At 34.2% G+C, this 17,855-nt stretch overlaps 2 protein-coding genes, 2 long non-coding RNA genes and 1 other non-coding gene across 5 annotated transcripts; 3 read left to right on the plus strand and 2 right to left on the minus strand.

The window, feature by feature from the left end:
* The first annotated feature begins 3,481 nt into the window (after positions 1-3,481).
* LOC129899089 (uncharacterized) lies at positions 3,482-4,521 on the plus strand. The gene is made up of 2 exons (XR_008769474.1): positions 3,482-4,014; positions 4,201-4,521. It is a non-coding gene; the product is annotated as an uncharacterized LOC129899089 (long non-coding RNA).
* A 1,256-nt stretch (positions 4,522-5,777) lies between these two features.
* LOC129901865 (U1 spliceosomal RNA) lies at positions 5,778-5,936 on the plus strand. Its single transcript, XR_008769964.1, has one exon. It is a non-coding gene; the product is annotated as a U1 spliceosomal RNA (small nuclear RNA).
* A 1,405-nt stretch (positions 5,937-7,341) lies between these two features.
* Positions 7,342-9,790, plus strand: LOC129900325 (rhodanese-like domain-containing protein 14, chloroplastic). The gene is made up of 6 exons (XM_055975278.1): positions 7,342-7,594; positions 7,835-7,881; positions 8,061-8,153; positions 8,432-8,570; positions 8,709-8,811; positions 9,522-9,790. The coding sequence occupies exons 1-6, from the start codon at positions 7,408-7,410 to the stop codon at positions 9,634-9,636; spliced, it is 684 nt and encodes a 227-aa protein (XP_055831253.1). The 5' UTR covers positions 7,342-7,407; the 3' UTR covers positions 9,637-9,790.
* A 1,136-nt stretch (positions 9,791-10,926) lies between these two features.
* Positions 10,927-12,854, minus strand: LOC129900326 (uncharacterized). Its single transcript, XR_008769600.1, has 3 exons — positions 12,741-12,854; positions 12,555-12,647; positions 10,927-11,911 (listed from the first exon to the last, which is right to left on the minus strand). It is a non-coding gene; the product is annotated as an uncharacterized LOC129900326 (long non-coding RNA).
* Positions 12,855-15,380: 2,526 nt separating this feature from the next.
* On the minus strand, positions 15,381-17,530 carry LOC129899482 (AAA-ATPase At2g46620-like). The gene has a single exon (XM_055974468.1). It carries the CDS (start codon positions 17,058-17,060, stop codon positions 15,543-15,545), a length of 1,518 nt encoding a protein of 505 aa, XP_055830443.1. The 5' UTR covers positions 17,061-17,530; the 3' UTR covers positions 15,381-15,542.
* Between the last annotated feature and the right edge of the window lie 325 nt (positions 17,531-17,855).

A 17,855-nucleotide genomic window follows, 5' to 3' on the forward strand; every position in this document is an offset into this window, starting at 1 on the left:
TTAAGGGTCTATCTTTCAGAAGAATCTGGTCCCTCTGTTTTTGCCATAACAAGCTGTGCCTTGAGCCTAGCAATTTCCCCATCCTTAGCACTCAGCAGTGTTGTCATAATTGGAGCTTCAACTGATTTTGCTCAATCAGGAGGGACGATAAATTCCCTCTATTGTGATCTTGTTACAAAAAAGACATTGAATATAAGTCTTGTCGGTATCGCTAACTTTCTGTGTATACATCCAACTCGGTTTTTTCTTTTGATCTTGTGACGTCATTTACAATGTTTAAGAGCAAAAGAACTAAAATTTAGCTACTTTAATTTAATTTAATTTTTGTAAAATCTATTGAAATGGACTATTTGGATAGAATTGAAATCCAACTATTTTAATTGAAAAAAAAAGCAAAAAAAGAGCAAAACAAGGCAGAGAAACAACAAAACAAGAAGAAGCAGGACTCTAGATAATGTCGCAACTTGTATTTTTAATTAAACTCAAACTTTTAAAAGGTTTTAAACAAAAGTGACGTTCTTTTAGTGTTTAAGAAGGTTCAATCTCTTACCTGAAATCGAACTTTTAAAAGGTCTAAAACAGAAGTGACGCTTTTCTAGCATAAAGCAAAAAAGAAGAAGAAGAAAGAAAGAAGGATGATCTCTTACCTGAGTCTAGAAGCAGCAGAATTATGTCAAAACCCTAGGCTCAGAAATGTTGAGGACTCCAAATAATGTTGTGACTTGTAGTTTTAATTAAAATCAAACTTTTAAAAGGTCTAAAAAAGTGACACTTTCTAGCGTAAAGCAACGAAGAAGAAGAAGCAGAAAGAAAGAAGGATCGATCTCTTACCTGAGTCTAGAAGAAGTAGAATTGTGTCAAAACCCTAGGCTGGGAAATGTTGAGGACTCCAGATAATGTTGCGACCTGTATTTTTAATTAAAATCGAACTTTTAAAAGGTCTAAAACAAAAGCGACGCTTTTCTAGCGTAAAGCAAAGAAGAAGAAGAAGCGGAAAGAAAGAAGGATCGATCTCTTACCTGAGTCTAGAAGCAGCAGAATTGTGTGAAAGCCCTAGGCTTTGAAATGTTGAGGACTCCAGATAATGCAAAATTGTGTCAAAACCCTAGGCTCTAAAATGTTGAGGACTCCAGATAATGTTGCGATTTGTATTTTTAATAAAATCAAACTTTTAAAAGGTCTAAAACAAAGGTGACGCTTTTCTAGCGTAAAGCAAAGAAGAAGAAGAAGCAGAAAGAAAGAAGGATCGATCTCTTACCTGAGTCTAGAAGCAGCATAATTGTGTCAAAACCCTAGGCTCTGAAATGTTGAGGACTTCAGATAATGTCGTGACTTATATTTTTAATTAAAACCAAACTTTTAAAAGGTTTGAAACAAAAGTGACGCTTTTCTGCACTTCAACTTGCGCCATAGAAGCGGTCGCTTTTCTTCTCTATGGCCGCTTCAGGTAGTTGCAGCGAGAAAGGGTCGCTTCGCCGCTTTAAGCGATGAACCAGACCGTAAAAGAAAGGACAATTGGTATTGCATGCCTACAAGAAACTGAATGTAAGGAGGAAAAGGTTGGAGAGATTTGTAGCACGTGTTATAAATTGAGGTATTGTGGATAGACAAAATGGAAAACAAGTGATTGTTATTGTAGAAGTAGGAATTAGGATAAAGTCGTAGAGGTAAGGCGAGTTGGGATGTGATTATTTCATTAAGCATTGTATGGGAAAGGAGACAATTAATGTCATAAGTACTTGTGCAATCAATTCCTTTACTTACTATTAATTAATAAGGGAGAGATAGAGCTGCCGCCGGTAAAGATAGAGCTACATCCGGCTGCAGTTCGAGTCATAAGGGTTATTATGTGATTCAAACGAAATGGAGCAGCTCTATTGGCTGATATGGTGGTTTACTCTATCTCCCATAGAAATGTTTGGATGAGTTGACCTATTTGCCCCAACAATACAAACCACCTTTGGAGAATTCAAGTCGTTGTGCCATGTGGCACTATACTTAAGTCCTGCACAAAATATCAACAGTTACTCTTTCAAATAAAGAAAAGGTCCTATTTGTGATATTCTTAAATTTAAAGGGCAGTGTAACTTAATAAGGAGGCAACAAGAGTTGAACCAATGTATATATTGAGTGGTATAGGATGTTATAATGACCATGTAATATTAAGTGGACCTGCTGCTTAGCAGTTTGAAGAGTTGCTTGTTTGATCATTCCATGAATCGTTTGAATTACTTTTTAAATTCGCTAAACCACTTATGATGAAGTAGACATTCCATGGTATCATGTAGTGATCCATTAACTTCTGCTCTGTTGATGAAAGAACTGGGAGGCTTTTTGTGTCAATTTTGATCGTCTGACTGCTGTCATTTAGGTCTGGAGACTTTTAAGGTTGATGGGAAAAATCCTTGCTAGAAAGTGTATGTGCCTTCCCATGGTTCCATTTCTCGATGGTTTTGGACTTACGGTTACCTTCTTCAAATAGAGCATTTCTGGTTGGTGCGCGGGAAACTATTTTCGGAGGGGTGGTTGGGCGTTGGCGCTGGTGGTAGGGTTTCATTTGGAGTATATGAAAGCACTTACTATTGTGTATATCAACCTTTGTGGTTGGTCTATGACTGTGACGGCGAAACATTAGTGGCGCCATCTCCTTTGGAGTCACCGTGCATTCTGAATGACCTCCCTCTTACAGTCAAAAAGTGGTTAACTATCTCGGAAAAAATCCATAACGTCCATCTTAAAAATGTGTCTACTTTATCATTTGTGGTTGCCATTTGTTTATTTTCTTCATTCAGGGCGTATTAGTGTTCTTGAAATTTACTGAGCACATATTCACAGGCGACAACTTGGATCCTTTTTTTTTTTGGAAATCCAAATAGATTATTATCATAACTAAAAGGAAACGAGGAAAACATCACCCAGCAATAATTCTACCAATTTTATTTTATTTTTGTAAAAAGAAGTGTTGAATAATTTCTTATTTAAATAGTCGAACAGTGCTCAAAATGAGAATAATTTAGTTTGCCTATTATTAGGAAGTGTCCTGCTAAACCACGTCCTTTGCTTAGTCCAATTAATAAACTCACCAGATAATTCCGATGGGTTAATGTATCCAAACTAGTACTCATATCCATTACTAAATTTAAAATGAACTTCCGTTAGAAGGCAAATTTAGGATTGGACTACGTAAGTAGAAATTGACGTAATCTAATCAGCCTTATATTTACATAGCCCAAGCAAGCCAAAAGCAATGAGTTCAGTTGAATCTGCCGCAAGAAGCTAAAATTCACCTCTTGACTCTCATCTCTATATCCTTCCTATTGAGTACAACAAAATAGCTAAAAGTGATGCCTGATTTCTATTTGAAGGTCTACAGCAGAATTACTGAATATCATTCATGAAGATTTGGCCATGGATTGGAGACAGCATTGGAATGGCAAGAAGTGTGATCCAACAAATACGAAAAGAGCACATTCTGGTAATTAGCACGCAATATTTTAACTATGTTTAGACAACTCCCATATTGAGCTCTGTTAAGCTTTATTTGGATACTTCACTTTGTTTAATTTTAGTCCTGCATCAATATTTGTCTTTTCTCGAGCTAATTCTACCAATTAAAAAGTACTCTCTAATACCTTTGTTTTATTGGTGTTTGTTTAGACCTGTTTATTATATTTGATTTTTGTTGGTTTGAATGTATGTATGTTAAATTTTGTGAGGTTGTGATTGGTGATATCAGAAACTTGTTAATTGTGTAGGAAGACTAATTTGAGTTGAGAGAAACCTTATTCTGTTTGCTATAATTTTAACCTTGTTGGTATGCAGATTGATAGCTTTCGGGCTATGATTCTTCACATCTGTCCTAGCCTTGGTGAACATAGTTACTTGGTACCTGTTGCTGGTGGGAGGTCAAGGTGCGCAAAAGCTGGTCCTGACACCACAATCATAAAAAAAAAATCATGAAGCATCAACAAGTTGAGCCAGCAGAGATGACAGTTTAGTTCCTTGTATATTCAGGTACCAGCATAGTTTTAGCTTCTTTAATGATATTGTATAGTTGAACTTTTGGTTTAAGTGTTTATGGAGGACCATATATCTATTCTTTTGGTTAGCTTTTAAAATGATTAGTTTCACAAATGTTTCTGGAAAACTCAAAAGTTTTACTGTATGAATTCTCTCAGCTGGGTTTGTATCATGCTGCAGGCAGAGGCAGAGCTACCTTTTGTCACTTTTGGGAAATTGCAATATGTAAATGGGGCAAAAATAACATACATGCTATTTTTTGGTATGTTCATTTCTATATGTTGAATCTCCTCGATGAAAATTCTGATTTCTCGGCTCTACATGTAAAAGTGAAGGGATCCAGCGTGGCGTAATTGTATATTTCTGCCTTAAATGCAGCTTTGCAGACGTTTTTTCTTTCAAATGTTGATTACATTTCTTGGATTTGTTAATTCTAACGTGGTTCAACAATTGCATTTTACCAGCAAGTCATCCTTGTAATGCCAAATAAGTATTTCTCAATTTTCCTTCCTAAGTCTATTAAGCTGGATGAAACTAGGAATACATAAAATTAACATCTCAGCACGGATGACTCAATATTATTGATGATCTAAAGCCAAAATTTAATTAAAAGCTTTAATTTCTTGTCTCGAGCAAAAAAAAAGAGAAGAAGAAGCTTTCATATATATTTTATCTTGAAATATATTTTTCAACTTATTTAGAGTTTAAAATTTATGAATAATTGTTTTATAATCGATTTCTTCTGATAATTCTTTTTCAATTGATAGTTATGTCGATTTATTCAATCTCTGTTGAGACATTATTGATCTGAAGCATTTTAGAAAAATTTATTTCCTTTGAGGCGACTTTAAAGGAATTGTATATATTGTTTTATAAGCATTTGAAAAGAATAAAGTATTTTCTTCTAATCAGTATCGATTAGAAGATTATCATTTTTTTTTGTTTTATTTTTCGTAGAACTTTCTCAATTTTTTATCATCTGGTTATCTTCAACTCTTAACGCTTAAAAGAAAATCAAAAATACTTTTATAAGCTTCAAATTGTACAAATCCATTGCACGTTCACTACAGAATTAATCGATCAATTAGCAACATTGCAAGTTAATAATACAGAATATGCAATGCAAAATTAGGATAAAAATTAATTAATTAAATACTTAAACGAGACAGGTACAGTTTGTGCAAGACCTTAAAGAGCATGATTAGTGTGCCAACATGTATGGATCGATTCTCTAAAGCATATATATAGGCATAGAATCAGTTTCATAATATGGGTAAAGACAAATTACAATGAACATAACTGCATCTTTGGGGAAAAAAAATAATTCAAACAGTTGCTTATTATAATCATTAGAAAAAAGTTTTAAACTGGAACTTGATTGTAGTCTTTAGCAACTAATCAATGCATAATCTTTCCTTTTTGGTCAAATATACCAAGCTACAAAGTAACTCATTAGACATCCTAATCTTAGGTTCATACATAAAACAGTTAAAAGAACAGTCATGATATGTGATTTATCTCTTATTGTTGGGTAAGACTACAATCCTTGTGATAATTAGTTAATATTAAGCTTTTTTTTTTTAATTATCTAATCTATTCAACAATGAAAAAGATTTGCACAGAAATTTCAACATTTTGAATATGTATACATGGGGGCGTGTAACTTGGGAGAGTAGTTTACTCTCCCACATCGGCAAATAGAGAAGATGGAGACGGAAGAAGGAAGTATAATAATAGGCCAAGCGGCAATGAGAAACATACTTACCTGGACGGAGTCAATGGGCGATCATAAAGGCCCATTGCTTAGGTTGGTGACCTCATTGCACTTTGGAGGGGTGCTTGCCTAAAGTCGATCCAAGTGGTCGAGCTTACGTCATAATTTGTGACAGAGGGGGCCTGCGTTCGCGCGGCCCCTACCAATTTTAGTTCAATATTTGTGCCCATCCGCCTGTTGGCCCTAATGTTAAATCTTACTTGGGCCCAACTGTTGATGGGCCAAATGTCTTTCTTCTTGGCCCAAAGCTTATACTTGTTAACCTATTATTAGGGGATCAGTTTGTTTAGTAATGGCTTTCTGATCATTATAAGTAAGAATATGCACAACAAGCATCATAGTTAGTTCCCTTCTTCACCTGTCTAATTCTGAAACTTGGGGTGCCTATTGTATCTTAGATTATCAACATGCATCTTGTCTTTTGTAATTTCTTAAAATAAAAAATATATAATTATAAAACTATTATTGTCTCCGTCCTGTTTGTGTTAATTACTAGTCAGTCAAATGTTGAAGTATAAAATTACAATTTTGGAACTTAAGATATTTGTATGAAAAGTTGCATTTAGAAAGTTGTTTGATTTCCGAGTAAAACAAATGTATAGTAAATTAGTAATAGTTTATAGCTTTGGACAATGAAAGAATTCCAAGCAATAAAAAAATAAGTTAAATAATAAGGTTATTAATAATCTCATTAATACCAATAAAACTAAAATTTTATCTATAAAATTTGAAAACCAAAAAGAGCGGACAACTTAAATACTTGATATACATTATATTAAAATAATAATTAAAAACTAATGAAGTTTTATAACCAATTCATTAAAGGATTTCTCTATTGTATTTATGCTTTGAGCAAGTTCATAAGCATAATTTATGAACTTCATCAAGGGATGTGGTGAGACATATGGTACTACTAAAAAAATTACTATTTCCCATTGTAAAATGTTTAGTGATTATTTTCATATATATTTTAACTGAATCAGTGAGAAGAAAAAATAATAGTATTTTCACACGAAAAAATTAAAAAGTTTCGTGGTATTTTAGCAAGAACTTATTTTTCAATATGCTTTTTTTAATGAGCTGATTTGGTAGAAAATAAATAAGAAAATCACGTCAACACAAATTTTTCATTAATTACAGTAGAAAAAAACATTTATTTCTAATGGTATGAGATCACTTCAAAATATCTCAGAGTTGAAATTTATAAAATGAATAAAAAATCAGTGGGGCTCGTGAATTTTGAATACCGTAACAATAAAAAATCACACATGGAGCGGGAACTAATAAATGTAAAGAATAAAACAGACATTAGTAAAGATGTGATGAAAAGAGAAATTTAAAAATGATTTTTCACCTCTAAAATAATGGGTCAATCAAAAAAAATTATACCGCATAATAATAAATAGAACAAAAGTGAATTTTTTATTCTTGTAGGGAGAAAAGAGTGATGACATGGAAAAAAAATGAAATCCAAATAGCCCCACTGCCTTTAAACTATCACCACAAACTCAGATTGCCTAAAATATCCACATTTGCAAACAAAAAAAGAAATCAAAACACATCAAATTTGCATCTTTCCTGCAATAATTAGAATCGATCTAACATTAATTAATATGGCTGCTCTAACTTCTGCTTCTTTGCAGCATGGATTTCATTCTGTACCATATTCAACTCCCAAAGAATTAGTATCTGTTACATGTGGCTTAGCTACCACACTGAAGAGAAGATCATTCTCCTTAAGCTACAGCCCTTCAACCCTCAGAATCAGATGTGCAGCTACTAAACCTGCAAAATCACCAGGTATATATATCTATCTATCTTTTTAAGGCCTATCTATCTAGGATCAGTGGCGGAGCCAGGAATTTGGCGAGGGTGTACAAATTTTCTTCTCAGAGTGTGCAAAAAATTAAATATACATTCATAATTAACTAACATGTCCTTTGCCAAAGGTGGCTCCGCTCCTGCTTATGATTGAGGCAGATAGAGTGAGTTCTTTTTGTGTGTTTTTTAATTAACTATATTTTGTTTTTGGTGGAGTAGCTGAAGAAGACTGGTCAACTAAAAGAGCATTTTTGCTTGAGAAAAGGGTAAAACAATCTCTCTTTGTATGTTATCAACAAAAGGAAACACTACAAGTTATGATCACCAATTAATTAATGCATAAAAGAATTGAGAATCTAGTAGTTTATCATTCCTATTAGTTTCAACTAGAATTTGGCTGGCTATATTTTAGAGGATTTAAAAAAGACATAATATATAATTTCAGGTGAGGAGTGTTGAGGCAAAAGAAGCATTCAGACTTCAAAAAGAGAACAATTTTGTGATTCTTGACGTACGACCTGAGGCCGAGTTCAAAGAGGTACGTACAGTCCCATGAACTATTTATAACTTAACAATGATAGTATAACGAAGGATAAAGGTGACTAATAAATGAGAGTAGATCGATAAATTTTACCCTTTTCCCCTAATATAAATCATGAAACTGATCAATTACTGCCTTCAAGAGAAGACAAAAGCAGAGGAACAAAAACAAGAGCAGCTCAAATATCCCAAGATAATATGATTCTGCTTCAACAAAACAGGAATTCAATTTGAATTAGACTTTGCTAACTGTGGTAATTGCTCTTTGGCATTCAGGCTCATCCAGAAGGAGCTATTAATGTCCAGATATACAGGCTAATAAAGGAATGGACAGCATGGGACATAGCTAGGAGGGCTGCATTTGCCTTTTTTGGCATATTTTCTGGCACTGAAGAAAATCCTGAATTCTTACAAAGTAATAATCCGTGAAGAATACTCTTCCATATGTTTGAATTCTTGGCTCCGCAACTGCATATAGTATCACTTGATAAGTAACATATGCATATAATGTTTCCTTTTACCAAAGAACTAACAATTTGATATACTCAAGCAGTTGTTGAATCTAAAATAGCGAAGGATGCAAAGATAATAGTGGCTTGCTCATCCGGGGGTACAATGAAGCCTACCCAAAATCTTCCCGAGGGCCAACAATCAAGGTTCTTAATCTTCTTCTTCTTTATATTTCTCCTTTTTGTGTATTCGTATTTTACTGGGGTTAACATCTTTATTACTCCTATTTAATCATAAACAACTTAATCAGTTGGTTGTCCAGAAGAAAGTTGATAGAAGAAATTCATAGAACTAGCTAACTACACTCACAAACCGTGATAATACCACATCAAAGGTGGATGGGGCATGTTACAGACCCTTCAACAGTTTTTGCCACCGATAAATTGATATCTCAAGATCTTTCCAATAGTATGAATGTAATGATGAGAATGATACCACATTGGACCGGGATGAGAACCTTGGGCTCCTTGTAAGAATTCGACAATTCTCCTTTTTTTGAGCTAGCTTTTGGGGTGTGAGTACATGGTATTAGAGTCAGGCCAATGTGGCTCTCTCGGACCGTGAGGGTGTGTGAATATACTCCTGATCCATGATTGTACATGCATCAGACCAGACAGTGGAACCCGGGATAAAGAATATTTTGAGCTAGTTTTTGCGGTGTAAGTTAGGCCAAGACCTAGTTTGACAGTAACATTTGGAATTAGTTCAAAGGATCATAAGTACTTTTATGATATGAAAAGTGTGCATTGGGAAGTTTTTGCAACTTTAGCATAACTTATTTCATTTTCATGTGTCTTGAATTCTTTGTTCAACTCTAGAGGAAATAAAGACTTGTAAACTTTGCTCACTTTTGCAGGTCACTTATTGCTGCATATTTGCTAGTTCTAAATGGTTACACTAATGTATTTCATTTGGAGGGAGGAATCTATAACTGGTACAAAGAAGAATTACCAACAGTTTCTGAAGAATGAAGTTCAGTCACCTGAAACGGCCACGTCGGATAAGAATGCTAGCTGTACCATTTTTCTTTTGTATAGAGAAGGCGTTAGAAATCAACTGAGATTGATACTGTAGATTATTAATTTTTGAGAGTTTAATTCATTTGCATTTGCATTGTTGTGTGCACTACCCATTTCTAACATACTCTTCACTGCAAAAGATCTCAGCCAAGTCCTGTCAAGGGTGTTCTGTTTAGCAGCTGTATATTAAGGCATGTCACAAGTAATTAACAACTTTGAAAAATGAGATTAGTTATGCTGGAATTAGTTATAATGAAATAATGCTGAGATTATTTCTTATTGATTGTTTGGTTTATTATATTCAAAATAATATGTATTGCATAAATTTTAAGAACAAGTTGTTTGTTTACAAAAATACCTTTCACTTTATTTAGGTTTTTTATATTTTCTTTGCAAACTTTAGTTATTTATATTTAAAAATAAAATTTTCATCTTATTTAGCTTAAATATTTTTGTGTGTGCATTTTCATGATGGTACCATAGGTATTTAAAATAAAACATTCATCTTATTTAGTTTAAAAATAGAACTTTCATCTTAAATTTGTTAAAGTAAAAAATGATTTATTATTTATATCATTTCATTTAAGTACATATCACTCTTAAATTATAAATTACTAAAGTTTTCATTTTAGTTGATATATAAAATACAAGCTTTCAAGTGACTAAAAAGATATATAATTAAAAATATGTAATTTAGTAGTAGAGAAATCAAAACATAAATAAATATAAGAATTAGTCAAATAAATTAATAAATAAAAATTATATTTGTATAGTTTAATTTTTTTAATTAAAAAATATAAAAATTATCATAAAAATAAGGAGCAGTGAAGATTGTAAATATTATTATATATTGTATTAAAAATAATGTGAATATACATGGAGGTGAAAATGATATATAAAAAGGATATAAAAGGATATTTTTGTCATTTTCTCTATTTTATCCTGGGATAAGTTATCCTGGAATTACTATACCACTCAAGAGGAAGGATAACGTATTCCGATACTAATTATTAATCCCGAGATAAGTTATTCCGGACTTGTCAACCAAATGATAAATTAAGTGACACTATAATTTAATATCGGAATAATTTGATGTTATCCTTTACACCAAACGACCCCTTGGTTTGTGTCACGACCCAACCCCGTAGGCCGTGACGGGTGCCCGAACTGTACACACACGTGTACCCCTGCCAACTATACATAACCCATCTCCTGTTTGTACTCAAAATGCATCAACAGGTAAGAAAATATACAAGCCGACGAGGCTGTAGTAATGTATAGGATTGTTCCATAACACGCATATACGCGAGCCGGCAAGGCCGCCACGACATAGGGAACGCCCCCAAATCATAAGTCATATCAATACAGCTGTACATACATATATATACAACTCACGTACACATACAACCCACATCCGTATCCACAGACCTCTAAGAGTAAGAAAACAGTAACATAAGGCGGGACAGGGCCCCGCCGTACCCGTGAGCAAAACAAATATATACAATAAGGTTTAGTACCCAAAATCAGGCTCCAGCACAATGGAGCACTTTCGGACTGCTGAGTGGGACTCCTATGCTGGCGGATCCCCAAACGGTGTATCTGTACTTGCAGACATGAATGCAGCCCCCCGAAGAAAGGGGTCAGTATGATATATGTATATATACATACGTACCCGGCTCTCTAGTAAGGGACTCAGTGAACAATGCAGTGAGATTAAGCACAAATCTGTAGCCGGCCCGGGACTCGGAGAAAGATATGTTACCGTATATACGAGTAGAGTAGTGATAAATTATATGCAGTTTAAATCATTATTGGAGACTCGACCATATAAGAAGAATAAGCTAGCACTTGAGGATCAGAGTAGTAATGTGATCACCTCACATGTCTTCTAGTTGCCATTTGGGGCTGCATCAATTAGAATCTCAGAGATCCTAGACATGTACTAAAGTAATACTAGCCAGTAGCCACTTATGAAATCGGCAGCACTTATCATCCTATAGTCTTTAAGACTAGGAGTCTGTACATTCATTACTTCCTTAACATATAGAAAGTTCTAGGAAAGTAATTCATCATCCAAAAGTGAATAAGAGACTTAGAAATGAAATTATTTCAGAGATCATATCACCTTTTACCTGCCTCTAAGACATGCCAAAAGAAGAGAAAGAATAGGCCTTACATACCTCTTACGGGTTACTCTTTATCCCGTTCGCCTCGTCGTCCTTTGAACCTAGGTAACACGAAACCAATACGAGTATTAACAACCTTAGACTTTTCAGCGCCTTAGGTTACACACGATTATTCATAGAACTCATCCCCTCGCTCGCATTCTCGACTAGTTCTTTGACTAGTTAAGAAGTTAATGGAAATCGGACAGCACCTCCCCTATAATGTGCCCTATCCGAATCCCCAATTACGTCCTTAATACCTACAGCCAACCAACAACATAACCAGCAGCTCATATATATATATATATATATATATATATATATATATATATATATAACATGGCAACATTACGCAATATAAACTCCAAACGACTCGCTCGAAACTACGATACCAAAATGAGGTTTCTAGTTTCCATTTTGTAAAACTTTTAACCGCACGAAGCGGGGGTCGTGTGGCTGCAAACAGCATCTCCCCCACCTCTTTTAGAACCCATTTAGGCCCTGCAACACACACCACACAACCAGCAGCCGCCTCCAAACACAACGCCTCACTTCGACTATAATTTAACTACGACGACCTCAATTTAGGTTGTTTCTTTTGCTGAGCATATCCATGATTTTTTTTTATACTTTCAGCAGTATAAAAGGTACCTAATACATTTCAAAACAACCCCATAAAGTCCAAATTTAAAGGAGAATCCTTACCTTACCCGAAATTGGCCAAAACTAGCCAAAATTGCGCCTCGGAAACCTCCTTAGCGCAGCTGAAACTTCGGGGCTGTTTGGTAACGTTTTGGGCTACTCCATACCATAAATTTTTATTAATAACACCTTCATAACATCGTGGCTCACCCTAGATAATTAATTCACGGAACAAAATCGGAGACTCACCTTTGTTTCTCCCAAATCCGAGCTCCATCTCTCTCTAGCTTCAAGTTTCTCCCCTTTCTTTTCTCTAGATTTTTCTTGTAGCTTCTTGTTGATAAAGAGGACTTAATGGATAAAGATGACTTAAAAGTCATCAACATATATATATATATATAAAGGCTACTTAACTAATGGGCTATCTTTACAAGACTTGGCCTTTTCTTTTGTTGGGCCTCAATATATATTATTATTATGAGAGCCCAAACTACTTATTGCAATTATTATTTAAGCCCAAAAGCTACAAGTCTTCTCTCTTTTTGCAATTCACAAACTACTCTTCAAAATTCCCAATTTTACCCTCGGCCTTCCTCCGTATTCCCACATCAATTTTTTTTCATGAACATCACCCCGGTACAAACTAGAATAAATAAAATAAATCACAACGTCATTCCTTGCAAATCAATTTTTTTCTTTCTTTTCGAATGCCCAAAAGTGCGGGATATAACATCCCTCCCTTCCTTAGAATCGTTTGATAGTGTCATAGCTTATCCGGCTCTCATGATAATGTCTAAGGAACCTAGGAGACATTCCAAGTTTAAAAGTGAGGGGCGTGTTTGAATATAAGTTATGATGGACTAATTATGACGGGATAAGCTATGGTGAGATTAGTTATGATGGAATAATTTGTGATGGAATTATTTCTTATTAAATATTTAATTTGTTGCATTCAAAATAATATGCATTATATAAATTTTAAGAATAAATTATTTGTTTACAAAATACCCTTTATGAATGTGAAAGTGATGTATAAAAAAGGTTTAAAGGGATATTTTTGTCATTTACCTACTTTATCTCGGGATAAGTTATCCCGAGATTACTATAACACACAAGAGGAGGGATAACTTATTCCGATATTAATTATTAATCCCGAGATTAATTATCCTGGACTAGCCAACCAAACGACAAATTGAGTGGCACTATAATTTAATCCCGAAATTATTTAATGTTATCCTTCACACCAGGCGACCCTTAGTCCCTTAGTATATAACCCTGGGTTCTAGGAGTCTGTTGCAGCCGTGAGTGAAGCCTCAAAGAAACAAGTTGCGGCTGACTGGTCTACAATATACTACTTCCCTTACACTTTTTCCGTTTAGTCAATTCTCAAAAAATGTTACATTTCTATATTTATAACCCCCTTACTCGATTCTAATTTATGTGACACATTTCGTTAATTTTGACTCCTTAAATTTTGTAGTCACTTTCACGATTCTATTGGAAATGAGTCCTTAAGCTCCTACGCCTATTCTCGTGTATGATGGCATCTATAATTGTGAAGTTAGAGGTCATTTGGTAGCTAGTAGAGAGACAACTTATTCATATATTAATTTTTGCATAAGTTATACCATGTTTGATTTGTAATTTAGAAATATGCATCACTATTAACTGAATAATTCTAACCGGCTACCAAATAACACAATTGCAAAGATCTTTGATTTCTTTTGACTTCTTTAGATTGTGGACCCATGCATTGGACTTGGTGTACAATATAGTTAGCCATGTTGGATGGTGCGTCAATTGCCATGATACGAAGCAATAAGGATTGTGGCGGAGTGGTAAGTTCTCTTTCATCCTTAATCAGAGGTTTCGGGTTCGAATCTTCTTGGGTATGGAGTCGCATTTGTTAGGGAGCGGTTTACCTCCCAACGTGGGACTTTTCGACGCAAATCCAGATTTAGTCGGACTCCAATATGGGGGTACCAAACACCGAATGAGAAATCAAAAAAAATGACGATGATACGTCGAGTCTCACCTACTTGTTGGACATTTGGCATTGAATTTATGTTGGGCGAGGTGCAACTTAATTTTGGCCTCCACCTTTGACTATATGATTTGGCATAGGAAATTATCAATATAAAGATTTTTAATTTGTATTTTACTTATTCATCTCTTATTTTATAATCAATAAACGTTGCTTGCTGCTATGTACTGTGACACAACAGCTTTTTAATAGTAATGAACAATTGAAAGGAAAAAAAAAAAGGCCAAAATGATGGGCATGAAATGATCAAACTTCAAAGGAGCTACTTTATGGAGGAAATTGTCCAAGTCTTGTGGAACATATGAATAATACAATTAACTATCCCAAGATGAATGAGTTAATGATGTTCCCCGTGGATTATAGGCTTTGAGCCTTTGAAGAACTGATTCTGTAGTTCATTTATAATTTATTTTTAGTTTGTTCAGATCTAAAAAGATCATTTTTTTCTGTTTATTTTATAAGTGAGCAAGAGATCTTATTTCCTCAACTTTGATAGCTCCTTCTCTCTAGATATAACTAAATGTATATAGTGAGTCAAATTTGACATACGTATTCAGAATAAATTGTTAAATGCAAATAAGCTAGCTTGTTCAACTTGTCAATACTAAATTATATTCTTTTGACGTGTGACCTTTTTGGTTTCACATTAGTACTAAATGAAACGTTCCGAAAGTCTATATATTGGACTCAAGAGGTAAAAATATATATTTTGCAAGACTTTTACATATTAGAGTTAGGAATAGTCAAGTGATGTAAAAGAACTGAATTAACATTATTATTGAAGAATTAATTTAATGCTTCAAAAAGGTGATTAAGGTTCAAGAAGACAATTCTAAAACTCTTTCACTCTTAATTTACTTTTCATTATTGAATTACACTAAAGAAGAGATGATTATCTAACAAAAGGTCCATTAATTGTTGGAGCCCCAAAACTAAAATTCATGTCACACCTAATTGAACAAATGCATTTTTCATGCTAACTAGCTACCAATATCAAGCCTAGAATTTTATTTTTCTGAGGTATCAAAATCTAAAGATTTCTTCCTACTACTCTTTATTCTTATAAGTCCATAAAACTTTCTAAGCTCGTTTACACTTTCCTTGCCAAATGTACCCGATTCCGCCATGGGTCGAACCGATTTAGATTTGATCAATCCTTGTGGATACTTATCCGACTCACCCGATTCCTCCACGGGTCGAACCGATCTAGATTTACTCAACCATAGTGGATGCTTAGGTGCTAGGTCAGCTTCAATGTTACTGTGTATTGTTTCAATTTTATCGGATGTTCTCGAAGGGATGACCTTACTGTTACTCCGATGAGTAGAAATCACCAATTTCAACGCCCTGGTCGGCGAACTCCGGTTTGAAATCATGATTTCACTGATTTCAGCTGGACTCAAAACCGACCCGGTTTGAAAATTTTCCTCTACCTGTGGAAAAAGCTTGTGATCTTTCAATCCCAAATGACTGTTAGCTAAACTTTTGAATGCGTTGAAATCACATAAGGGGAAGTGTATGTGATGATCAATCCTTCCAGGCCTTAGAATTGCTGGATCAATCTGATCTTTTCTGTTCATCGTGAATATCATAATTCGTTCGTCCGCGCAGCATGAAAAAATTCCGTCCATGAAATTGAGAATCGCAGAGAAGCTTAGAGCTGTTGAGTTATTACACAGGTAACTATCGAGATCTTCGATAACAATCAATGACTTATTCGTGCTCTGCAATAGAAGTAGTTTCAGATCTGAATCGTCGGAGACTTTTGATAAATCAATATTGTACACGTCGTAGCTTAGGAAATTTGCCATTGCTGCAATGAATGTTGATTTTCCTGTGCCAGAAGGTCCGTGTAGTAAATAATTCCGTTTCCAAATCCGCCCGATTCGATTATAATGCTGCTTTGATTTTAGGAACGTTTCTAAATCGGCTTTGACCTTGTTCTTCAGATCCTGTTCCATTACGACAGTGTCAAAACTCGCCGGATGAGTAAACGCTACTGATATCCACCGTCGGTCTCCATCCAATTCATCGTTTTTGTTGACAAACAATCTCACCTCCTTTCTCCTCTGCTCAACTTCATCGAATTTCGAGTGAATGTGTTGAAGATAAGTACGGATAATTTGACGCTTGTCGTTCCTACTTATCTTCAGAACAAATGACTTGTGACCGGTTTTTTCATTCTTCTCATTGATCCAAGAAACTCTGGCGCCGAGGAAATTATCAACGATTTTCTGGTTGGCGTTGAGAACGAGGTTGATTTCATTGGGTTTGCTTCCGGAGAAAAGATTGGTGAAATCGGAATCTTCAACACAGGGTAAAGAATTCAGGTAAGTGCTGATTTTTCGATAAAGTTGATTTTCCTGCATGTTGTGGTTGAATTCGGGTACCTTGTAGAACTGGTAAACATAGCATTTGTCTTGTAACGAACGCAACCATTTCTTGAGAATATGAAGTAGAGATGTTTTTGATACAAATTTCACTAGCAAACACAAAGGAATGATTGCTAACAAATACAGAAACATGATTAAAGGGGTGCAAAACCAAATTATTAATTAAAGAATTTAGTAGTAATGTGAAATTGGCATGTTGAATAATGAAAAGTTGGGAGTCTTTTTAAATGGTTTGGTAATTCTTTTTAATTAATGTTTTCAAAAGAATTGGTACGCTTAATTGGTCAAATAACGAATATGGATTTTGTCTTTCATATAGTTTTCTAATTTTCCTGCTCTCTGTACACTAGCGGGCACTAGCCGTGCTTATCTGACTATATATCTATACACTAGATACATGAGCTCGCGCCAATACGAGTCCAATACATGGTACATCTTCTATTTTAATTTATATGATACAGATAAAATTTGGAGAGCCATCTAAATTTTTATATGATTTTTAAATATTTTAACTTGTCAATTATTATGAGAAATAATATTTTTTTACGTTATTTTCAAATAATATATGTTACTTTTGCTATCCCAATTTATGTGACACCGTGAGAGGCAATCAAATTTTTACATGTCTTTTAAATATTTTAAATTGTTAATTATCGTAGTTTATAATAGTTTTACGTTATTTTTAAATATATTAAAAACTAAAAATATGATAAATATATTATAACGGAAAAAGTATATAAATTATATAAATATCCTTGGCTAGAAGCAGGCTCTAAACTCTTCTGTATAGTAATTATAAGAATAATTCTTTTTGAGTTGAAGTAATATGTATTGTCCTCATAAATAATTTTTATACTATCAAATTATATTTATCTGTTATAATAGATAGCATATTTATTTTCGAGATATCAAATTCATGATATTTTG

This window comes from Solanum dulcamara, chromosome 8, assembly GCF_947179165.1.
Source record: "Solanum dulcamara chromosome 8, daSolDulc1.2, whole genome shotgun sequence".
Lineage (NCBI taxonomy): Eukaryota > Viridiplantae > Streptophyta > Magnoliopsida > Solanales > Solanaceae > Solanum > Solanum dulcamara.

What these genes read in the sequence shown, in the direction of transcription:
- LOC129899482 (XM_055974468.1), bottom strand. Translation starts at nt 17,060, where the DNA reads ATGTTTCTGTATTTGTTAGCAATCATTCCTTTGTGTTTGCTAGTGAAA.
- LOC129900325 (XM_055975278.1), top strand. Translation starts at nt 7,408, where the DNA reads ATGGCTGCTCTAACTTCTGCTTCTTTGCAGCATGGATTTCATTCTGTA. An exon ending in CTGAGGCCGAGTTCAAAGAG is followed by an intron (nt 8,154 to 8,431) that starts GTACGTACAGTC and finishes TTTGGCATTCAG; the next exon opens with GCTCATCCAGAAGGAGCTAT. An exon ending in AAATCCTGAATTCTTACAAA is followed by an intron (nt 8,571 to 8,708) that starts GTAATAATCCGT and finishes ATACTCAAGCAG; the next exon opens with TTGTTGAATCTAAAATAGCG.